The 24,005-nt window shown below is 43.6% G+C and overlaps 2 protein-coding genes across 2 annotated transcripts in view; both read right to left on the bottom strand.

Annotated features, from left to right (window-relative positions):
- The window catches only part of LOC146634425 (NACHT, LRR and PYD domains-containing protein 12-like), a 106,126-nt gene that overhangs the window by 8,814 nt on the left and 73,307 nt on the right, over positions 1 to 24,005 (bottom strand). The window contains exons 11-12 of the mRNA XM_085349898.1: positions 15,832 to 16,005; positions 13,178 to 13,354 (exon numbers count right to left, since the gene is read on the bottom strand). Of these exons, the coding sequence (XP_085206024.1) occupies positions 13,178 to 13,354; positions 15,832 to 16,005 (351 nt within the window). The remainder of the gene's footprint in view (positions 1 to 13,177; positions 13,355 to 15,831; positions 16,006 to 24,005) is intronic.
- On the bottom strand, positions 16,617 to 19,185 carry LOC146634427 (protein NLRC3-like). The gene is made up of 2 exons (XM_085377592.1): positions 17,516 to 19,185; positions 16,617 to 16,813 (listed from the first exon to the last, which is right to left on the bottom strand). Exons 1-2 carry the CDS (start codon positions 19,135 to 19,137, stop codon positions 16,750 to 16,752), a joined length of 1,686 nt encoding a protein of 561 aa, XP_085233718.1. The 5' UTR covers positions 19,138 to 19,185; the 3' UTR covers positions 16,617 to 16,749.

Here is a 24,005-nt window from a genome sequence, read left to right as displayed (position 1 = left end):
TGGAAATGCAGCTCCATGAACACGCACAGCTGTGGATTCCAGCTGTGTTCGTAGTTCTGCAAACTTTGACCCCACAGAGTCGAGCTTTTCAGTTCAATCAGCTGCATTTCGATGTCCTCTGTGTCCAGCCAGTTAATGCGACACAAATCCAGCTGCTCATTAAAGCTTTCTGGTTTGATCAGAAAAGAAAACATTGGTCCAAATACCTGACGCTTCGGGTCTCTCCTCCTCCTGGGTAACCGACCCCTGCTCTAAAGCATCTGATTTGGATTCCTGAGATCAAATATATTTTCCTTTGGCTTTGTTTTTTTTCCCATTTGTGGCTTTAATGTAGTGTTACATCCTGTTTGTTTGCTTCCATCTGTATACATGTCCAGATTCACTGTTATGTTTTGTTAAGGTTCAAAATATTGGGGATGGAGACAAGAGAAAAAACCACAATAACAACACTGGTCCGGCCGGGTTGAGTCAAACGATGATTTAATGATCACACACGTGGGAGATGGACACTGATGCAGACAGCCTAAAAATCTCAAAATGGTGGAGCATTGCTCAAACTTTTATAACCTCTGGTGCCTCCACCTTATCATAAAAAGCCTAAACATTCACATGCTCTCTCTCACACAGCGCCTAAGCTACGACCTTGGCTCCCTGTTTATCTGCTCCTGCTGATATGGGGCAGAAAACTCCAGCACACTCTGTTCTCTTCTACTCAGACAAATTAGACAATAACCTTCTGCGAACAGTATTTCTTATAACTCAGCAATATAATGCATCATAAAACAATATCATTCATTCACAACAAGTCAGCAATTTAATGTAATGCAAATCAGTTTGACTAATGCAATAGTTATCAGCTTCTTCTAATTCAGGAGAATAATGCAAACTAAAACTACATAATAATTCACAATCTTTAATTAGGGGTATAACATGGCATAAAATAATATCATAATTTTACAGTTTCTATTCTTACATTGCTGTGTGATCACTGTTCCCTCTGCTGACTGATGTGACCTTTTGTATCTCACACTGATACTTGTCATATTTGTATCTGCGCCTAAAAGATAAAAAGTTTTCCATGCTAAAGCACAGCTCTGCCTCCTGCAGTTCTCCCTCTGAACCACTAGATGTCTCTGTTATCTAAATGAAGACGTGCAGCACAGCAACCACAGCAGCGCTCAGATCACACGTGTCCTGTTATTATGTATAAAAGCAAGAAACAGGTGAGACAGGTGGGATCAATATTAATGTTGTGGAAATATATGAAAAAGCAACAGAAGAGTGAAAACATTTCGTGTTTCTAGAAAGATCTTTCAGCTCACAGCTGCTCACAGACTGTATTTACAAGTGACAAACTGCAACTCTACAGTACATCTACAGTATATATCAAATATATTCTGTATTCAAATCTATTGAGTGATGTTTGAAAGTCTTTCCAGGTGAGTTTGATCCAGGAGGGTCTGAAGCCAGAGTCAGACAGAGACTGTGCAGAGACTGTAGAAGGACAGAGCAGCAGCAGAGCAGTCCAGATACACTGATGATCCTCTGTCAGATCCAGAGGGACACACAGGGATGATGCTGGACTCTACATTGTGTCTGACAGTGGAGCTGTTCTCAGAGCAGTTCACTCTGCAGCACTGACAGTCATCTGCACTTCTTCTCATTCCTCTGTCAGTCACTGCTGGATGAAGCTCTCCTCTCCACCTCCCAGTAACATGGCCCAGTCAGAGCGTCTCTACACACAAGCTGCTGCTGCTTCAACCTCTCTGGATCATCAGGACACAGCTCCTCCTCTCTCAGCACACACACCGTCCTGTTTACCATGAACTCCACCTGCAGAGAGAAGAAGGAAGAGCAGAGGAGATAAACGAGTGTTTCCAGAGACTCTTCATCAGCTGTCAGTCAGTGATGCAGCACATCCAGTATAAAGAGCAGCAGGGACTTCAGTGCTGGGACTGTACTAGGACTCATTGTTGCTTCACTTTTTCTAATCTTTGGATTTTTATTGAAGTTGATGAAAATGTTTTTCCCTCCTAGTTTGAGTTTGGACTTTCATTCATTAGAAGAACCTTGGTGTGTCCACTCTGAGCTCTGTAGGAACCCCAACAACAAGCCCAACAATCCAGATGGACGGTTCCAGCTGTTAACTGGAGGAATTCCATCCAAACATCTGCTCTCACTAAATTCTTCCTCACCTACAGACTGTGTTCTTCACTGCTTTAAACTTGGAAATGAATGCAGTCATTGGTCTGCGTGCTGCTTTGTTCAGAGAGCTGATTGGCTGTTGACAGTGTTTGATCAGAGCGTGTCAGCCGTTACTATGGTGACCATAAAGGTCAGAAACAGGAAGTGTTTGTGTCCAATCCTGAAGCCTGTCACCATTCTCCTCTCACAGCTTCACTGAGAAGCTGCAGCTTTACAGGAAACACTGGATCTTTGTTTCATACTGACTGTGTTTAGTACAATACTGCTGACAGCACCACCCACTCACTCCATCACTCTACTTACACCAGAGTCTCCAGTCTGTAGTCTGGACTCTGCTGAAGATCAGACAGCTGCTTCACATCTGGATCCTTCAGGTTGTTTCCGTACAGGTTCAGCTCTCTCAGATGGGAGGGGTTGGACTTCAGTGCTGCTGCCAGATAATCACAGCTGATCTCTGACAAACCACATGTCCCTCAATCTGTATAAAGAATGAAAGATGTAAGTTTATTAGACAAAGTGTGAGCTTGAAATCATTCAGTGTTTCATCATCTGTTCAGAGCTGAAGAAGGTTCAGAATGTAGAAGTTTAGAAAATGGAAACTCCAAACAGCTGAAGCCAACAGGAAGCAGCTTCAAACAAACACAACAAGAGAAAAAACTCTGAATGTTTCACATTAAAGTCGTACATTTATCATAAAAACAGGACAAAGACTTGAAAAAGTCGTGTTTTTCCTTCCAGGAACCACAAGGCTTCACTTTTAAAGGTGAAGTGTGAAAGAAATGGACATATTCGAAGTCCAACACCTTTTTTCCAGTCACATTATTAAAGCAGACAAACTACAAGCTCATTTTCATTCCAACAAGTCATCTTCTGACCTGGACTAACAACACTGGTCTCTATGTGCAGCTGGCTGTGAGACCAGTGCTCAGGGAGCGTCTACAAAGTGCAACACTGAAAGAACATCACACACTCATTTGCTTCCAGCACTTTCACACAAACATCTACTGTCATTATTATCACCAAACTCTGTGGATCCTTTATTGCAAATTCAAACGGGATCAAATGGTCAGAAAAAAGAGGCTTATGAGGAAATATGATGAAATGTTGTGTATTAGCAGCAAGTTATTGAATCATTTTCCTCAGAAACCAAACAAAATCATTGACAAACATGTTTTTACAAACTCAGTGTTGGACTTGGATCAGCAGGATAAGCTGATGTTTAAAGGCATTTGAGTGTCGCTGTATGAGAGTCCAGTTATTACTCAATATTTATGGATGATGTTCTTTCAGTGTTGCACTTTGTAGACGCTCCCTGAGCCTCACAGCCAGCTGCACATGGACCAGCTGACATTACCCAGCATTAGAGGCGGGTGTAAAAAAATGGATTTTCCTATACATTACACATACATATAGGATCTTGGGGGTGGGCACAATCACGGAGTCCAAATTACCATCAGGGTGTATACCTCACCCCTGGCATCGTTGCCCACCTCTCAATTTTAAATACACTTAGTCATTGAGGGCTAGCAGGAGGGACTATGCGCTTACCTGCTGCTCCTTGGCAGGTAGCTCCATGCCCTCCTGGGTTTTAATTGCACCTTAGAACACATATGCATCAACACTACAATGAGCGGGTGGAGGGAGGTTTGGAGTCTTCTCCCACCCCCATTCTCTGCGGCCTGCTGGAGCGGGAGGGCTAGTAGGAGGAGTTGGCCGTCCGACTGCGGTCTGGGGTGTGGGGCCTCCCTGCTGCTGCGGAGACGGGGTGGTCTGCCTCTCCCCACCGCAGGGAAAAGGGTAACACCACCTGGGTCTGGGTGCAATTCCCCCCTCCAGGGGCAAGGGTACCTAGACCCGGTTTGTAGAGTACGCTTGGGGAGTGTGATTGTGTGTACAGCGTCTCTTTATGTCTGTCTCCACGTTGGTTGAGTGTGGAGTGAGTGCATATGAGAGCATGAGGGTGGGAATGGATGTTTGTGTCTGTGTGTGCCTGTATGTCTGTGTCTATATGTCAGGTTGGGTATCAGACGCCACCTCTCTGGGGACACCTCAGGCCCTCCAAGGTTTGGAGGCCTATCTCCACCCACCACCACTTCCCCTGCCGGTGGCGGACTCCCTCAGGTGTCGGTGTGTTGGTGGTTCTTTGTGTCTGGGGGTGGGCGTCCGGGTACACACCGGTTCACTCCTTGGCGGCCGCTTGTCGGGGCCTGGGGCCTGGGGCTCGCTCGGGCCCCTTTGGAGGTGGGGTGCCCCCGGCCTCTCGGCCTGGGGCTCGGTCACTCAGGCACAGCTGGGGGCTGGCGGAGCTCACGGGCGCGTCACTGCAACTCCCCCTGACTTCTGCTCCGCGGCTGCTGGGCGATCCCTCATCTGGGACTCTCCTCAGCTCTTACTGGAGCAGTGGCGCGGCTGCCCCTCTGTTGGTCTTCCATGGTCTCTTGTGTTCTGGGGGCCTCTGGATGTCTGGAGTTTTGATCTCCTCCATACCCACTTCACACCCTGGAGGACGGGGCTGTGGCCCCCCCACACTCCCTAGCAGATCATTACATGGAGAAACCTTTGGAATGCAAGCATGCTGATCCACACAGGTATGCACACATGGGTATTCACAGACGCGGACTAAAGCTTTCTTGGCTGCTACCTCAAAGCACACTGTGCGCTGTCTATCTTACGTGCTGCACAATATCGTTTATTATTTAGTAAATATTGATATCTATGACTAGCTAGTTTATTGTGATGGTGCTTTGTTTTCTCTATTATTATGTTGCTCTTTGTTGTTTGCTGTCTCCTCTGTTTGTTTTTTTTTGTTTGTTTGTTTTTTTTTCTCCATACAGTTGACCCAGGAGTTCTTTTTTTTTTTCTCTCTCTCTTCCCCCCCTTCTCACCGTCTCTTCTCCCCTTTGGTTTTCTTTCTTTCTCTCCCCCTCTTTCTCTCATTCATTCCCCCTGTCCTATTTATTAAAAAAAAAAAAAAAAAAAAAAATGACAAAGGATGAACTGAAGCTCTGACATCACGTAATGTCGCATACTGCTGTTTCTGATGTCATTTAGACAAAAAAAAAAAAAAAAAAAAAAACATGCTGACTGACCCCAGAGTTTCAAGTCCACATCCTGGACTCTCCAGGAAACCACACAGATGCTTCACTCCTGAATCCTGCAGCTTGTAGTTAGGGCTCAGCTCCAGCAGTCTCAGATGGGAGGGGTTGGACTTCAGCGCTGCTGCCAGATAATCACAGCTGATCTCTGACAAACCACAGCTCACCAATCTGTATAAAGAATGAAAGATGTAAGTTTATTAGACAAAGTGTGAGCTTGAAATCATTCAGTGTTTCATCATCTGTTCAGAGCTGAAGAAGGTTCAGAATGTAGAAGTTTAGAAAATGGAAACTCCAAACAGCTGAAGCCAACAGGAAGCAGCTTCAAACAAACACAACAAGAGAAAAAACTCTGAATGTTTCACATTAAAGTCGTACATTTATCATAAAAACAGGACAAAGACTTGAAAAAGTCGTGTTTTTCCTTCCAGGAACCACAAGGCTTCACTTTTAAAGGTGAAGTGTGAAAGAAATGGACATATTTGAAGTCCAACACCTTTTTCCAGTCACATTATTAAAGCAGACAAACTACAAGCTCATTTTCATTCCAACAAGTCATCTTCTGACCTGGACTAACAACACTGGTCTCTATGTGCAGCTGGCTGTGAGACCAGTGCTCAGGGAGCGTCTACAAAGTGCAACACTGAAAGAACATCACACACTCATTTGCTTCCAGCACTTTCACACAAACATCTACTGTCATTATTGTCACCAAACTCTGTGGATCCTTTATTGCAGAGCTGGGCGATATAAGATTTTTTCGTATCGCGATATGTTTTTTTTACTTCATTGCAGGCGACAACGATATATATCACGATATAAGCCAAATAATTATATTTGTAAGATTTAAATGTGCCGTTGCTCACAAGTAAAATGTGAAATAATCAGCAGCTTGTTTTTATTTAAATATTTATTTCCCAAAATAAGTTCAACGGGGTAGATGTACTTAAGGAACATGAGACTTTTTCAGATAAATAAAGGCAAATATTGCAAACTACACAAAAGGCAGCCGCTAAAGCGTTTAAGTTTCAAGATAGAACAAACAAAACAGACTAAATTGTCAATTCCACTTAGAAACAAAATATTAATTCTAAAAATAAATCTTAGTTTGTTTTACAGAAGAACAGACAAAATTGACTAACTTTTGTCAATATCATATAAACTGAGAACTAAAAGGAAATTCTCAATCTCTCCTTGTTGTATAGCTTAGCTTTTCAAATAGTTTTAACAGTGACTTTAGTCTGACAAAAGCCGAATGACGAATTAGCGCTTCCAGTCGGAGATTGAGCATGCAACGGTTTATTGTATTTCCAGACTTGCTTTCGAAACAAATTTACAGTGCGCGCTACTCTGTTTTTTGTCAGACTTGAAATAGCCGAAATACCTTCACACTACAGAACTTCTATGGCTCTTCCGTATGACAATCTCTCCGGCATTGGAACCATCATCTGTTTTCTCTTCGGTAACCTTCGGTCACGCTCTCGGCACACTCATTTCTTCCATTACCCGGGCGGCATGGCAGCTGGCTGCTTCCCAAACAAATACACATGTACGGCTTAGCACTTGTGCTGTACGTAACAAGTCACGTGAAGTGACGCTGCGGCTGTGATTGGCTCGGCTCTGTGCTACTTATTTTGGATTGGCTGTTCTTTTTTTTTTGTTTAAGTGGACAAGAGAGATGAGGTCTATCGCAATAGTTTAACTTTTGTATCGAGAAAAAGTTATTTCGCAATACATATCGTTATCGTTCTCTCGCCCAACTCTACTTTGTTGCAAATTCAAATGGGATTCAAATGGTCAGACAAAAAACGGTTATGAGGAAATATGATGAAATGTTGTGTATTAGCAGCAAGTTATTGAATCATTTTCCTCAGAAACCAAACAAAATGATTGACAAACATGTTTTTACAAACTAGGTGTTGGATTTGGATCAGCAGGATAAGCTGATGTTTAAAGGCATTTGAGTCTCGCTCTATGAGAGTCCAGTTATTACTCAATATTTATGGATGATGTTCTTTCAGTGTTGCACTTTGTAGACGCTCCCTGAGCCTCACAGCCAGCTGCACATGGACCAGCTGACATTACCCAGCATTAGAGGTGGCTGTAAAAAAATGGATTTTCCTATTTAAATGGTTTTAATTTGAATAAAGCGATGTTGATTCATTCAATCCTGAATCGATTTTTAATATAAATGTATTTTGCCAGAATCTCAGGTTAAAGCTCCCAAAAGCAAACAGATAAAACAGTAAATGAGAGCAGCTAAACACACAAAGATGGAAACACAGAGCGTGGATCGTTCACTCGACGGCACGTACACGGACACGCCGTCGGGGCTGAAAGTGGACAGCTCACAGATCCTGAAGCTGCAGGTTTCATCTGTCTCCAACCAAAACTGACTGAACCAGCAGCAGAAGAAGATCCAAACTACGCTTTACGTTTGATGAACATCATCATGAATTCTCTCTGACTTTGACGTTTACTTCCTGCACAGCTCTCTCTCTCTCAGTGTACTTCAAGAACAGTTTACCTTCAAAAATCTGTTTCCTGCATTATTCACTGCTTATTACGCACCAGTCTTCTGTTGTGTTCACTGCTGTCGGCCTCCCAAAACAAAGCCTCATTTCTGCTGTTCAATACTGAAGAAATTTAAACCTTTTAAAATGATGACAGATTACAAACTCTCAGCTGTGTCTGTAATCAAACCTCTGTAACTTTGCTTCCCTTCAGCAGCATCAGCTCATGTTCACATGTTGATTCATGGTTTGCTTCAGTTTTTGATGGACTGCAGAATATTTTGAAGGTTATCTGCTATAAAAAGCCAGAACAGGAAAATCTGCTTCATGTGTTTCTGTTTGGCCCCCTGTGCAATTCAGTTTGTCTGTACTTTCATCCACAGCAAGAGAGTATGCAATAAAGTTTTTGCTTCTTTCACACAACTGTGTTCTTAAATCAGTGGCCATCTCACAAACCCAATCAGCAATCGTATTTCTGCTCAGGCTCACATTTTCCAAAATCTGCATTTTGTCTGGACACAAGACGTCGCACAGCTTCATCATGCAGCTCTTCAGAGTGGTACCGGGCTCATTTCGCTCCTCTGCTACAATAAAATTTTCATTCACAACAGCTTCAATTTGTGATTTTGCTCTGATGAAAGAAGTCTGCTGAAATGTCAGATTCTTCTTCTTCCCGTGTGTCTTCTTTAAGACACACGGGTTTACCAGCAATGTCTGTAAACATATATTCAGTCACCCACTGGCGCTGAAAGGCTCTGCTTTCAGAATCAACTTTTCTCTCCACCATTGTGAGCGGTTAGCTTCGCAATAACAGAAGTTTAGCGTTCAACAAGGAGGCTGCAGCGCTGCATTATGGGATCTGTAGTTTGTATATTATTAGCGCCTCATATCGCAGGGCCATGCATAACAATAATAGTACATCTATATAAAACGATCTCGCGGGCCGGATATAAATGTACGCCGGGCCGGATGTGGCCCGCGGGCCTTGACCTTGACACATGTGCAGTGTTGCTGTTGAGATCGATCGGTCTGCAAATGTCGGATCCTATACTTATTCCCGGATTCTCCGTTAAAGATTTTTCAGTGGCTCATGTTAATATTTGTAGCCTTAAATATAAGACTCAGGAAATTCAGTCACTGTTGTCAATAAATACGATAAGTTCAATTCAATTCAATTCAATTTTATTCATATAGCGCCAAATCACAACAAAAGTCGCCTCAAGGCGCTTCATAGATACAGAGAAAAACCCAACAATCATATGACCCCCTATGAGCAAGCACTTTGGCGACAGTGGGAAGGAAAAACTCCCTTAGTTAGATAAGTTTGCTGGCTATTTCCGAGACACATTTAGATGCTGCCTTTGAGAATAATGAATTTGAAATAAACGGTTATAAGTTGTATAGGAAGGACAGGAACAGATTTGGAGGGGGCGTAGCCCTATACATTAATGATAATATGGCAAGCAAACTTGCCAGTGCGAGCTGGGTGAGGGCCTCCAGCTCGCACTGGAACGGTTCGCAGCCGAGTGTGAAGCAGCGGGAATGAGGATCAGCACCTCCAAATCTGAGGCCATGGTTCTCAGCCGGAAAAGGGTGGAGTGCCCACTCCGGGTCGGGGATGAGTTCCTGCCCCAAGTGGAGGAGTTCAAGTATCTCGGGGTCTTGTTCGCGAGTGATGGGAGAAGGGAGCCGGAGATCGACAGACGGATTGGGGCTGCAGCTGCAGTAATGCGGACGCTGCACCGGTCCGTCGTGGTGAAGAGGGAGCTGAGTGTAAAAGCGAAGCTCTCAATTTACCGGTCGATCTACGTCCCTACCCTCACCTATGGCCACGAGCTGTGGGTAGTGACCGAAAGAACGAGATCGCGGATACAAGCGGCAGAAATGAGCTTCCTCCGAAGGGTGGCTGGCCTCTCCCTTAGAGATAGGGTGAGAAGTTCGGCCATCCGGGAGGGGCTCAGAGTAGAGCAGCTGCTGCTCCACATCGAAAGGAGCCAGCTGAGGTGGTTCGGGCATCTGACAAGGATGCCCCCTGGGCGCCTCCTGGGTGAGGTGTTCCAGGCATGTCCCACCGGGAGGAGGCCCCGGGGCAGACCCAGGACACGCTGGAGAGATTATATCTCTCGGCTGGCCTGGGAACGCCTTGGTATTCCCCCGGATAAGCTGGAGGAGGTGGCTGGGGAGAGGGAGGTCTGGGCCTCTTTGCTTAGGCTGCTGCCCCCGCGACCCGGCCTCGGACAAAGCGGATGAAAATGGATGGATGGATGGATGGCAAGCAAACTACGTACAGACTTAATGTTTAACGACCTGGAAATTGTGTGGGTTCAGTTACACCCGCTCTATGGCAGGCCTGTATTAGCAGGTTGCTGCTATAGACCCCCAAGTAGTAATATGTTGTATGTAAAACGAATCTGTGAAATGCTGGAAAGAGTAACTGAGGAAAACAAAGACATGTTCTTATTAGGAGACTTTAATATCAATTGGTCAGCTCCTTCTTGTTCTTTAAGGAAAAAGATAAGTTCATCAGCGTCGGCTTGTTGCCTGTCTCAGATGATCACCATTCCCACCCGGGTCACGGTCAACGCAGGAGGTCATAGGTCATCATTATGCATTGATCATATATATACAAATGTTCCTGAGCATTGCTCTAATGTTGTTTCTATTCCAGTTGGTTATAGTGACCATAATCTTGTAGATTTGACCAAGAAAATGAAACCACTGAAAACTGCACAAAAGATTATTTTTCATAGATCATACAAAAATTTCAATGCAGATAAGTATATTAATGACGTAAAAGAAATTCACTGGACTGACATCTGCCTCGAGAGTGACCCTGATATGGCATTATCTATGTTTATTGAAAACTTTTGCTACCTGGCTGACAAACATGCCCCCTTAAAAAGATTTACTGTTAAAAAGAACTACGCACCTTGGTTAGATAATGAACTTAAGGTTGCAATGTCAGAAAGGAATATAGCAAAAGCAAAAGCACATAAGTCTATCAGTCCACAAGAGTGGGCAAGATATCGCGAGTTAAGAAATCAAGTAACTAAATTGAATAGGCGCAAGAAGAAAGAATATTATCAACTTAAGCTCAAGGAGGCCAATAAGGACAGCAAAAAGGTGTGGAAAGTTTTAAATAATATAATGGGTAGAGATCTTGCTATGGTGATGTCTCACATCTACACGGGTGGTAGGTTTATAAGTAAAGCTAAGGACATAGCCAATTATTTTGCGAATTATTACAGCAATAAAATAACAAATTTAAAATCTAATATGAGCAAAGGCGATCCCACCTTATCACGTCGTCTTATACAGGATGTTATCATGAATAATAAGCTATGCCAATTTAAGTTTGAGGCAGTGAACGTGCAGATGGTAGAGCGCTTATTGATATCACTTCCTGACGATACATCCTCCGGCTCTGATAACATAGACAGTAAACTGCTCAAACTTGCAGCCAAGTTTGTGTCCCTTCCTATATGTCCCATATGTAATAGATCTTTGGCATGCAGCTTATTTCCATTGCAGTGGAAAGAATCGAAAATAATTCCCATCCCTAAAAACAAGAATGACGTTTTTAATGGTGTCAATAGCAGATCTATTAGTCTGCTCCCCGTTCTAAGTAAAATTATGGAGAGGATTGTCTATGAACAAATTCAACGTTACCTAATAGAAAATCAGTTACTCACTCAGTTTCAACATGCCTACAAACCTGGTTATTCCACCAGTTCAGCTCTTATTCACATGACAGATAACTGGTACAAATATCTGGATAATGGGAATTTGGCCGGGGTGGTATTTTTGGATTTTAGTGCTGCATTTGATTTGATAAATCATGATCTTTTGATAGATAAACTAAAATGTTATGGATTTTCACCAGCTGCTTTGTGCTGGATGGAAAGTTATCTGTCTGGGAGAAGGCAAAAGGTTTATTATAATGGTTATTTCTCGGAGGGCTGTGAAATGAACTGTGGTCTACCCCAAGGCAGCTGCTTCGGTCCACTTCTCTACTCAGTCTTTACAAATGATTTGCCGTATGTCCTGGATAAATCTCATCTTGTAATGTATGCTGATGATTCCACCATGTTTTATTCAGCCAGTAGCCACTCTGAATTGACAAGCGTGTTACAACTAGATTTGCTGAATGTGTTTGATTGGATAAGTAAAAACAACATGATTTTAAACGTGTCTAAATCCAAATCCATGTTAATAGGAAGTAGAGTACTCTTAGTCAACAGCCCACAACTAAATCTTTCCATAGCTGGATCGGCATTAGAACAGGTCACCCAGATTAAATTACTTGGTGTTACCATAAACCACCACCTTTCATGGTCTCAGCACATCAACTCTGTTATTAAGAAAATGGGACAGGGCATAGCTATAGCTAGGAAATGCTCTTTTTACATCACTTCTTCAATTATGAAAGATGTCATTAATGCACTAGTATTATCTCATCTAGAGTACTGCTCAATCATTTGTTCTGCAGCTAATAAGACAGATCTGAACAGACTTCAGTTAGTCCAAAATAGGGCGGCCAGATTAGTGTTAAGGTGTTCATACTATACAAGTATTGATAAAATGCACGATAAACTTTCTTGGCTTTCTGTACAAGCTAAATTATACTATGGCTTACTTGTATTTTTAAAGAAAGCAATACTGGTAAACACACCACACTTTTTTTATGCTCAGTTGCAGTATCCAGATGAAATACATAATCATGCTACACGATTCTCAACTAACCACAATTTAGTAACTCCTCGAGTTAAAAGTAACTTTTTGAAAAACTCTGTTATATTTAAAGCATCTTTTCAGTGGAATAAGTTGCCTTATGCAATTAGAGAATTGGCTTCTATTCATAATTTTAAAAATCACCTAAAAGCCTATTTAGGCCGTTTTTAATGTATTTGTAAAAATTGTAGAGGGTAATGTCACTTGTAATGGAAATTGTGTATTTTGTTTGAGTGTTGTGTTTTGGTTTTTTTGCTTTTTTATATAATTTTTAATATTCACATGTTTACATTTTCAGAATTGTAAAACCTTATTGTGGATCTAAGAGCCAAATTATGTGGACAATTTGCATCCAACTCATTGTGTAACATTTTATTTGGTGGTATTTGATGGTTTGGGCCCCAGGAAGACTAGCAACCACTGTTGTGGAAGCTAATGGGGTTCCTTATAAATAAACAAAAAAACAAACATGTGCAGTGTTTATACCGTTACGGAAAAAACATGAAAAAAAAAAACCCCATCGGCCCAAAAAAAAAAAAAATCACCATCGGCCCACCGGGCAAATACCCGGTATGCCCGATGGCCAGTCCAGCTATGTATTCATCTCAGCACAACTAAAACATGCTGACTGACCTCAGAGTTTCAAGTCCACATCCTGGACTCTCCAGGAAACCACACAGATGCTTCACTCCTGAATCCTGCAGCTTGTAGTTAGGGCTCAGCTCCAGCAGTCTCAGATGGCAGGGGTTGGACTTCAGCGCTGCTGCCAGATAATCACAGCTGATCTCTGACAAACCACAGCTCACCAATCTGTATAAAGAATGAAAGATGTAAGTTTATTAGACAAAGTGTGAGCTTGAAATCATTCAGTGTTTCATCATCTGTTCAGAGCTGAAGAAGGTTCAGAATGTAGAAGTTTAGAAAATGGAAACTCCAAACAGCTGAAGCCAACAGGAAGCAGCTTCAAACAAACACAACAAGAGAAAAAACTCTGAATGTTTCACATTAAAGTCGTACATTTATCATAAAAACAGGACAAAGACTTGAAAAAGTCGTGTTTTTACTTCCAGGAACCACAAGGCTTCACTTTTAAAGGTGAAGTGTGAAAGAAATGGACATATTTGAAGTCCAACACCTTTTTCCAGTCACATTATTAACCCTTTAAGACCTACCATAGAACCAAGTCCGCTAGAGGTTATATTATATGTTTACATGCTGTGGTGCCATTTTTGGGAGCATTTCAAGTTGATATACATCAATACAACCATTATATCCCAAATTTTAATAATATGTCTGAATTAAGTGCAATTAAATTTTCATATTACATACAATTACATATTAGTAATTACATCCATTGCAAAAAAGTGCAATAAACTACAAAATAATTTAAAATCGTTTTACTTTTTTTTAACATATATTTCTAGTTAGAGAAATTTAAGAGGCTTATCCCTCAAAACTGTAAATACAAAAAAGTTGCACAAAATTGTTTCCCACCACAGGAAATTTATTTTAAGTGTCTTAATAGTTTTATTTATGAAATACACCAATTTTCATATACTGCAGGAAAAATGAAAATAAATATTATAATGTAAATTTGCAAAAAAAAAAACAGCATTTGCATTAAAATAAACTATTTCCAGCAGTGCAATATGAGTCCTAAGCATCCCAGAAACGACACAGAAAGTCATGAAGTCAAAGATAACTTTTAAAAACACCAGTATAAGCTCATAAGGCCCTGATGGTAAAAAACTACATTTCCACAAAATGACATCACTCCCGCTTTTGGGCAGGACATGGAGGACATATGATAGTTCGCGCTGATGGACGTAGGAAATGTTACAAATAGCTGATCGGATCGGCAAAGCGTGTTTCTGGAATATTATGTTTTTGTTGCTGCAAGTGATTTTTATGCAGTTTTTGCAAAGCTTTATGTGGAAGGAAACTGTGACCGAGGACAAGCTGATGGCATAAGATGTAAGTACAACTCCTCCGGTTTCATATGCAAAAAAATTATTGCGCTAGCTTACGTGGTTGCAGTGTTACCGGGATTTAAAAAGAGTTACTCAAAACAGAGCGTGCTCGCTCCGACCGGCTTTAAAGGGTTAAAGCAGACAAACTACAAGCTCATTTTCATTCCAACAAGTCATCTTCTGACCTGGACTAACAACACTGGTCTCTATGTGCAGCTGGCTGTGAGACCAGTGCTCAGGGAGCGTCTACAAAGTGCAACACTGAAAGAACATCACACACTCATTTGCTTCCATCATCCAACCTGAAGAGGAAACAGACGGCTCCCCTTCAAAGTAGGGGCTCCATCCAAGAGACATGAAACAAACCAACACAATAATAAAAAGCACCATGTGATCTTCTTACATCTTCAAGACAAACATAGTAAAAACATGAGCATATTTGTTTCCTGATAAAATGATGTGACAGGTAGAACAGAGTAAAGTGGTGGTGTTACAGCCTTTCTCCCCTCTGCTGCCGAGGCTGTTAGTCTCTCCCAAACTCAGCTACAGGACTTCCAAATGAATGAAAGCAGCAGAAGTGGCTTTACAAATGAAAGAGGAAGAGGAGAAGAAGAGGAGAGGGAGGCCACCCTGACCATCACTCCAGCTGAAAACATCACACTTCCATTAAAGTTGGTGAGGAAATGTTGAGCAGGATGAGCTGCTGGCTAATCTGGAGGCTGTAGCAGCAGCTCACAGTCACAGTGGATTTCCACTCATGAAAAAGCTCTGGCTGCTTCATTTCTCATCTCATATCAGAGACTTTAATGCTTCACTGAAGCTGTACTGTGATGCTTCCATATCCCAGTGAGGCCTCCATAATGAGTTCAGCTGTTCTGTACACACACTGTGTGCCCTGTATGGCTCAAAGTCTCTGCAGCCTGTTTTTATCTGCTATCATCAGATCTTCATCATCCTCATTCACATCCCTCACACACTCTACAGCCTCATCAGCACTGACTTCATCTTCACTGACTGATGGAGCACAACATGAACCTGTGGAGGCTGAAACACTGTCCTGTCAAACATCTCCCCGTCACCACTCCACTTCTGTCAGCCTTTAAATGAACCCTGCTCAAGTCTGTCACTTCTGTTTGGAGCCAAAAGGAAAAACTGTTGTTCAGTCGTTTGGAAAGACAACATTTCTGAAAGCACTCAAACTTCTTCACATTTGTCTTCAGACACATCCTGAACATGTAGGAACTAAAGAAAGTTTCAAACATCAATCAAAGACCTGAAATATAGAAAAACAACAACAGCCGCAGTCAGTGAACTCACCTCAGAGTCTCCAGTCGACAGTTTGGACTCTCCAGTCCAGCACACAGAAGCTTCACACCTGAATCCTGTAGCTTGTTGTTACTAATGTCCAGCTCTGTCAGATGGGAGGGGTTGGACTTCAGAGCTGAGGCCACAACTTCACAGTGAGACTCTGAGAGTCCACACTGAGTCAGTCTGTGATGATAGAAAAAATAAAATGTGTTATTATAAAAGCAGAAAATCTGCATTATAAACACAGACTGAATATATATGAAGACAAAACAGAGTGAGGTCATAATCTGATGAATCTGCTCTTCACATCTGTGCTTCAGCTCCTCTTACTGTGTTTGACATGACACAACGATTGAGTCTCTCTCAGACCTGCAGACTTTTAATGAGAATCTTTGTTTGGCTTTAATCTGCAGATGAAGGAGGAAGATGGTGTCACATTTAGGCTTCCATAATGTCCACAGTCTGTCACTGAGATCTGATCCAGAGTCAGAGTGAAGACACACATTTGGACTGTTTCCTGTTTTGACTCCAGAACATTTTGAATGAGTTCAGCTCAGTGAAGAGTTCCAGCTGGAAAGATAATCTCTGTTTGCTACCTGCTGTCAGGTACGACTGTTCACGTCCACACGCAGGAAAAACCTGCTGACTGTTACCAAACGGAGCAGAAATCTCATCACTGGACAATAATGATGAATGAACTCAGAGCTGCTGATATCAGATCTGATTTCAGGGGAACTAAACACAGAAATGATTGGCTCATTTGAGCTTTCTGAGCCATTATCTGCTGCTGTGTCGCTAGTTGGCAGAAAATGATTTGTATTCCTGTTCAGGGCTTCAGTGTTTATGAGTCCAGATCCAGGTGACAGCAAGTCAAAATGATGTTACCTGTCTGTGTCCAGCAGCAGCCTGTATTCACTTTGAATATTGTTATAACCTGACATGGATCAGTTTGTCTTTGATTGGTTTGTAAATGTCACTGTTTCCATTGGACCTGAGTGACGTACAAAGACAGAGAGGGAGAGAAAGGAGAGAGAGGATGGAGACAGCAAAGAGAGAGCAAACACAAACAGGTGAGAGTGGACAGGTGACCAAGGTCAGCAACCAATCAGAGAGCTTCTGTTTGACCCACAGTCACTGATGATGACTGCACATAACCAAGCAGTGTGTTACTCTGATATCAAATATGGATCCTGCTCTTATAATAATGATGATCAGATGATATTATTGTGTTATTTTGTAGCTGAATACGATGTTTGTGTGATTATCAGTGAAAGAAGCAGTGAGGAGGATGGAGAGAGAGAGAGGACAGAGGGTGAAGTTAGAAACACTAAAAGGATTTTTCATGGATTTCATGGATGATTTGAGTGATTTCCAGCAGGACACTTAAACATGTCAGTGGACGTCCTAAAGAACATATTCACTGATATGAAACGTGTCATTGAACAGGATCAATATCAGTGGAAACATGGTGGAAACAGCTGTGACTGCATGGATGTGACACACTTCAAATCTGTTCTCCACTCTTGGATTTGGGATCCATGGAGCTGCTGCTGAGTCTGTACAATAAAGGAATGGTGTGGAAGGTTGCAGCGTACGGACACAAACACTTTGTGGTTACAATCTGATTTTATTTTCAACATTAAACTACTAACCTACACTGATCAATGATGTTAGTGATCACATCTGGACTCACCCAGCCTTTCTGCAGTTCCTCACAGCTGGAATCAGTCTCTGTCGTCCCCGCTCTGATGTTTTGTACTTCAGCAGGTCCAACTCATCCAGAACCTCCTCTGACATCTGCAGCATGAAGGCCAGAGCTGAGCACTGGATCTCAGAGAGTTCCTTCTCTGATCTGTTCTCTGACTTCAGGAACTCTTGGATCTCCTGATGTACTGAGAGGTGGTTCATCTCCATCAGACAGTGGAAGATGTTGATGCTTCTGTCAGGAGAGATTTTATCACTGTTCATCTCCTTCAGGTTGTTGATGACTCTCTGGATGGTTCCTGGACTGATCTCTGTCTGACCCAGCAGACCTACTAAGAGTCTCTGGTTGGACTCCAGACAGAGGCCATGAAGGAAGCGAACAAACAGGTCCAGGTGGCCATTTTTACTCTGGAGGGATTTTTCCATGACTCTCCTCAGAAATACATCAAGTGATTGGAGATCTTTGTTATCAAAAAGACTGAAAATCATCTTGATTAAAGATTCTGATTTTAGAAACATCTTCAGCACCTCTGTCTTCCTGCTGGTGTGACAGTGGAACATGTAGACAGCAGCCAGAAACTCCTGAATGCTCAGATGAACAAAGCAGTAGACTGGTTTCTGGAAGATCACACACTCTCTTTTGAAGATCTCTGTACAAACTCCTGAGTACACCGAGGCCTCTGTCACATCCAGACCACACTGCTCCAGGTCTTCTTGGTAGAACATGATGTTTCCTTTCTCCAGATGTTCAAACGCCAGCCTCCCCAGCTTCAGAAGAACTTCCCTGTCAGCCTCCGTCAGCTCCTGTGGACTCGTCTCACGTCCCTCATGGTACTTGTTCTTCTTCCTGTTTGTCTGAAGCAGCAGGAAGTGTGAGTACATGTCAGTCAGGGTCTTGGGCAGCTCTCCTCTCTGCTCTGTAGTCAACATGTGCTCCAGAACTGTAGCAGTGATCCAGCAGAAGACTGGGATACTACACATGATGTGGAGGCTCCTGGATGTCTTCATGTGGGAGATGGTGGACAGCTCTTCATCACTGAATCTCCTCCTGAAGTAATCCTCCTTCTGGGCGTCAGTGAAGCCTCGTACTTCTGTTAGCCTGTCAACACATGTAGGAGGGATCTGATTGGCTGCTGCGGGTCGGGAAGTTATCCAGACGAGAGCCGAGAGAAGCAGATTTCCCTGGATGAGGTTTGTCAGCAGCTGGCTGACTGATGACTTCTGTGTGACATCAGACAGCAGCTTCCTGTTGGTGAAATCCAATGAAAGTCTGCTTTCATCCAGGCCGTCAAAGATGAACAAAAGCTGAGAGACAGCCAGCTTCTCTGCTGTAACCTTCTGTAATGTTGGATGGAAAACATGGAGCAGCTCCAGAAGACTGTACTGCTCATCTCTGATCAGGTTCAGCTCCCTGAATGAAAGCAGAACCACCACACTGACATGTTGGTTCTCCAAGCCCTCTGCCCAGTCCAGAGTGAACTTCTGCACTGAGAAGGTTTTTCCAACACTAGCCACGCCATTGGTCAGAACCACTCTGATGGGTCTCTGTTGGTCAGGTAAGGCTTTAAAGATGTCCTGGCACCTGATTGGAGCGTCATGGAGGGCGTCCATCTTGGAAGCTGTCTCCAGCTGCCTCACCTCATGTTGGGTATGAACCTCTTCACTCTGTCCCTCTGTGATGTAGAGGTCAGTGTAGATCCTGTTGAGGAGGGTTCTACTTCCTGTTTCCTCACTTCCTTCAGTCACACGTTCACATCTCCTCCTCAGGCTGATCTTATGTTCATCTAAAACCTCCTGCAGACCAACATCTGCTGAAAGAAAGAAAAACAATGAGACTAAAGAGAAAGAAAACTCTTCAATGTCTGAACAACACAAGAAGTCCAGTTTTCAGAAATGAGTCCATCAGCAGACAGATGTTCAGTCTTACTTTGTACACAGCTGCTCTGACTGACTGTCTGCAGTCCAGCTCTGCTTCTGGATCTTTCTCCACACTGTGCAGAAGCTCTGATGGTGACACAGAAAAGTCAAAGTGGAGATACTTCTGTCCACCTTTGATTAGACTCATTATAAAAAGGAAAACAAAGTTTGAACACAGTCATGTTTCCAGTTCACTGACTTACATTTATTCCATGGACACTCACTCTAACCTGAACCACAGCTACAACCCAACATTGTTGAGGCCTCATCTCCTCCTTTCCTGACTGTAGAGGTTAAATATGCAACAATCAACAAATAAAAGAATTTGGTTCATTTCAAAGAAACTCACACGGTGACCAAGTAAAGTAACCGTAGTAAAGGAGACAACATCCCGTTGATGGTGGGATTATTTGAAAGATTTGCTTTAGTCACGTCACCAAATGCAGTTGAACCACCCGTGGATCCATGTTTGACCATTCTACCACTCTGAGCTCTGCTTTTGAATCATTTCATTATTATCATCATTCATTTATTCATTCTTTGGAGGGGGGCTATTTCCTAATGCCGCCCTAATAAGCTGATGTTCAAGGGGAAATATAACAGAAACTCTTTCAGTGTTATTCATTAATAAATTAACAGATAAACTGTGAAGAAGAAAAAAACTGAGATTTAAAGGAGAGAGTGAGAAACATGATCATCCATCCTCATAATACATGTTTATCAGTATCTGCTGTGACCATACTGCAGTAATAACTACAAGTCTACATTTCTGTGACTGTTGATCAATCACAGCAGGAATCTGAGCTCATCTCTGCACACAGAGCAGCTTCAACTCTGGGATAAACTGCTCGCTTCACGTCCTTCTCAGCTCACAGACACTCATCCTGATATTTTCCTTTAACATTTGATGGTATAATTCATCTGAGTTTACACTTTATCTGCATGAATACAGAAAAACAGAGCCAAACACCATAAACCATCAGTTTCACCATTTAGAATATATTGTTGTTTCCTTGCTTTTAATTCAGAGAAAAACTCTGATTTGGATTTTCTCTGTTCTCTTTGCCACAGCCCATCCCAGCAGCAGCTGAAGCAGCTGACTGTCACAACACTGAATAACACTTTAGGAGGAACGTCTTGATGCATTCTCAATCATCCAGGAAAGTAAATCTCCAAAAGTGGATTCTGTTCATCTGGACGTAGCATAAGTGTGTCCCAGCTGGACTTTTGTCAAAGCTGGAAAGGCGCCTAAAGAAAGCTCCAGCCGATCCAGGTGAGAAGGACAACCGCTGCCTAAGAGAAAACCTGTAGTGATCCCGTACGTGTCAGGAGTATCGGAGCAGTTGAGATGCATTTTTTCTAAACACCGGGTCTCTGTGGCTTTTAAACCCAAAAACACGCTGCACCAAAAACTGGTCTACCCCAAGGATCGGGTCCCCCGACACAAACAGAGTAACATAGTGTACGCTGTTAAGTGCAGGAGGATTGCCAGGATTTATACATCGGGGAAACCAAACAACCTCTGGCTACAACACAGAAGAGCCACCTCGTCAGGCCAGGACTCTGCAGTCTATTTACACCTACAGGCCAGTGGACACTTTTTCAATGATGAGGATGTAACATCCTGGAGGAACGCTGGTTTGAGGGTGGAGTCAAGTAGGCCATTTAGTGAAAAGGGAAAGACCATCTCTGAAACGAGGAGGGGGCCTAAGGGTACATCTGTCACCATCTTACAATGCTGTGATTGCAGCCATTCCCCAGCTCGCTGTGAATGGTACTCATGACCATTGATCAGTGGTTGTTGATCAATGGTCATGAGAATTTGCATAATTAAGATTAAGGAACTGACCTCCCAGCCCATTGTTCCTTCAGTGGGCTGGTTTCAGTCATTATGTAAATGTCCTGTTTATAAGATTGAAACCTGCAGTCAGGTGAGACTGAAGGAGTCACCTGGATGAGAGACGAAACGTTTCTCCCACAAAACGCTACGAACAGATGAACAGAATCAACTTTTGGAGAACGTTGAATCAGTATTTCAGCTTTATGTCTGTCTCCACGTCGGTTGAGTGTGAAGTGCATATGAGAGCATGAGGGTGGGAATGGATGTTTGTGTCTGTGTGTGCCTGTATGTCTGTGTCTATATGTCAGGTTGGGTATCAGACGCCACCTCTCTGGGGACATCTCAGGCCCTCCAAGGTATGGAGGCCTATCTCCCTATATAAAAAATTCAGGAGACTAATTTTCCATGAAGTATATTTGGGAAACATGTACAATTACTTTTTAATTATTCAATAAATAATGTTTGATTAAAACCTAACTATGAATGTGTTTCAGGGAACGCTGAGGATAACTGCATTGCACCTTGTTCTTGTGTATGAGCCCTTAGTGCGCAGGGAGCCACCAGCCACCCGCACAGTGCAGAGATGGTCAGAGGAGAGCGAGGAGGCTCTTAAGGACTGTTTTGAGTCGACTGTGTGGGAGGTGATCTGTGACGACCACGGAGAGGACATCGACGGCCTTACTACATGCATTACTGACTATATTAATTTCTGTGTGGATAACACCGTACCTACCAGGACTGTACGGTGTTTCTCCAACAACAAACCTTGGATTACCCCAGAAATTAAAGCTGTCCTCAAGCAGAAGAGGAGGGCCTTCAAATCCAAAGACAAAGAGGAGTTGAAAAGGGTGCAGAGAGAGTTGAGGGACTGATAAGGAATGGGAAGGACAGCTACAGGCAGAAGATGGAGAAACAGCTTCAGCAAAACAACGTTGGTGAAGTCTGGAGAGGCCTCAGAACCATCTCGGGCCACAAACAGCAGAACTCTCTGCCTGGGAGGGATGTGAGATGGGCAAATGAACTGAATCATTTCTTCAACAGATTTGATTCAGCCATGAGGCAGTCTGCAACATCGGCTGCAGACTCACCCACCCCCACTGCTGCTGTTCCACCTCTGACACCTCAGACACTTCACACCTCTTCTATTCACCCTGCTCACTCCCCCCCACCCCCAACAACAGCATCCAATACACACTCAACACAAGGCTCCAGCCTGTCTCTCTCAACCACCCAGGTTAGGAGGGAACTGAGGAGGATTAATGGCAAGAAGGCAGCGGGTCCAGATGGCATCAGCTCGAGGGTCGTCAGGTCCTGCGCGGACCAACTGTGTGGGGTGATGGAGCACCTCTTCAACCTGAGCCTGAGGTTGGGAAGAGTCCCACAGCTCTGGAAAACCTCCTGTGTTGTTCCAGTGCCAAAGACTTCACGCCCCAAGGACCTCAACAGCTATAGGCCGGTGGCTCTGACATCCCACCTGATGAAGACCCTGGAGCGGTTGGTCCTGGCTCAGCTTCGGCGCCTAACAAGCTCATCACTGGACCCACTTCAGTTTGCCTACCAGCCTGGCATTGGAGCGGATGATGCCGTTATTCACCTCCTACATCGTTCCCTCGCTCACCTGGAGACCGCTGGAAGCACTGTGAGAATCATGTTCTTTGATTTCTCCAGTGCCTTCAACACCATTCTTCCCTCGGTTCTGAAGGACAAGCTGGAGAACTCTGGAGTGGACCATCACCTCACTACCTGGATTTTGGACTACCTCACCGACCGACCACAGTATGTGAGGACTCAGGGCTGTGTGTCGGACAGGGTCGTCTGCAGTACGGGGGCCCCACAGGGAACGGTTCTGGCTCCGTTCCTCTTCACCATCTACACTGCAGACTTCTCCCACAACTCCACCCAGTGCTTCCTGCAGAAGTTCTCTGATGACTCTGCAATAGTCGGCCTCATCACTGATGGGGAAGACAAGGAGTACAGAGGTCTGACCCAAGACTTTGTGGACTGGTGCCAGCTGAACTACCTCCAGATCAACGCCAGTAAAACCAAGGAACTGGTGGTAGACTTCCGCAGGCACAAGCATTCTCCACTGCAACCACTGAACATCCAGGGTATGGACATTGAGGCTGTGGACAGCTACAGGTACCTTGGTGTTCATCTGAACAATAGACTTAACTGGAATCATAACTCAGACGCCCTCTACAGGAAAGGGCAGAGCAGGCTGTACTTGCTGCGGAGACTCAGGTCGTTTGGAGTGGAGGGCCCACTCCTGAAGACCTTCTATGACTCTGTGGTGGCTTCTGCTATCTTTTATGGTGTGGTCTGCTGGGGCGGCAGCATCTCTGCTGGGGACAGGAAGAGACTGAACAGGGTGATCCGAAGGGCCAGCTCTGTTCTAGGATGCCCTCTGGACCCAGTGGAGGTGGTGAGTGACAGGAGAATGGTGGCTAAGCTGTCATCCCTGTTGGACAACATCTCCCACCCCATGCAGCAGACTGTGACAGCACTGAGCAGCTCCTTCAGTGGGAGACTGCGGCACCCACGGTGTGGGACGGAGAGATTTCGCAGGTCTTTCCTCCCCACTGCTGTCAGCCTCCACAACAAAGACTTTACCTGAACAAACACACAATCCACACATGTGCAATAACACTAAGTGCAATAATCTTTTCTGGCATCGTTGTATTTTTACTCAGTTGTATATAGCATTTGTATTCTATTTTTATCT

The sequence above is a fragment of the Diplotaxodon limnothrissa genome, linkage group LG3 (genome assembly GCF_057381915.1).
Source record: "Diplotaxodon limnothrissa isolate DT_005_m linkage group LG3, D_limnothrissa_male_GT1.1, whole genome shotgun sequence".
Lineage (NCBI taxonomy): Eukaryota > Metazoa > Chordata > Actinopteri > Cichliformes > Cichlidae > Diplotaxodon > Diplotaxodon limnothrissa.
The sequence above is the reverse complement of the archived record's forward strand: the minus strand, read 5'-3'. Positions and strand labels throughout refer to the sequence as shown.

Excerpts from the sequence above, each read along its gene's own strand:
- LOC146634427 (XM_085377592.1), bottom strand. The coding sequence starts at position 19,137 with ATGGACGCCCTCCATGACGCTCCAATCAGGTGCCAGGACATCTTTAAA. Across the intron at positions 16,814-17,515 it reads AGGAACTGCAGAAAGGCTGG|GTCCAATGGAAACAGTGACA; the intron begins GTGAGTCCAGAT and ends TACGTCACTCAG.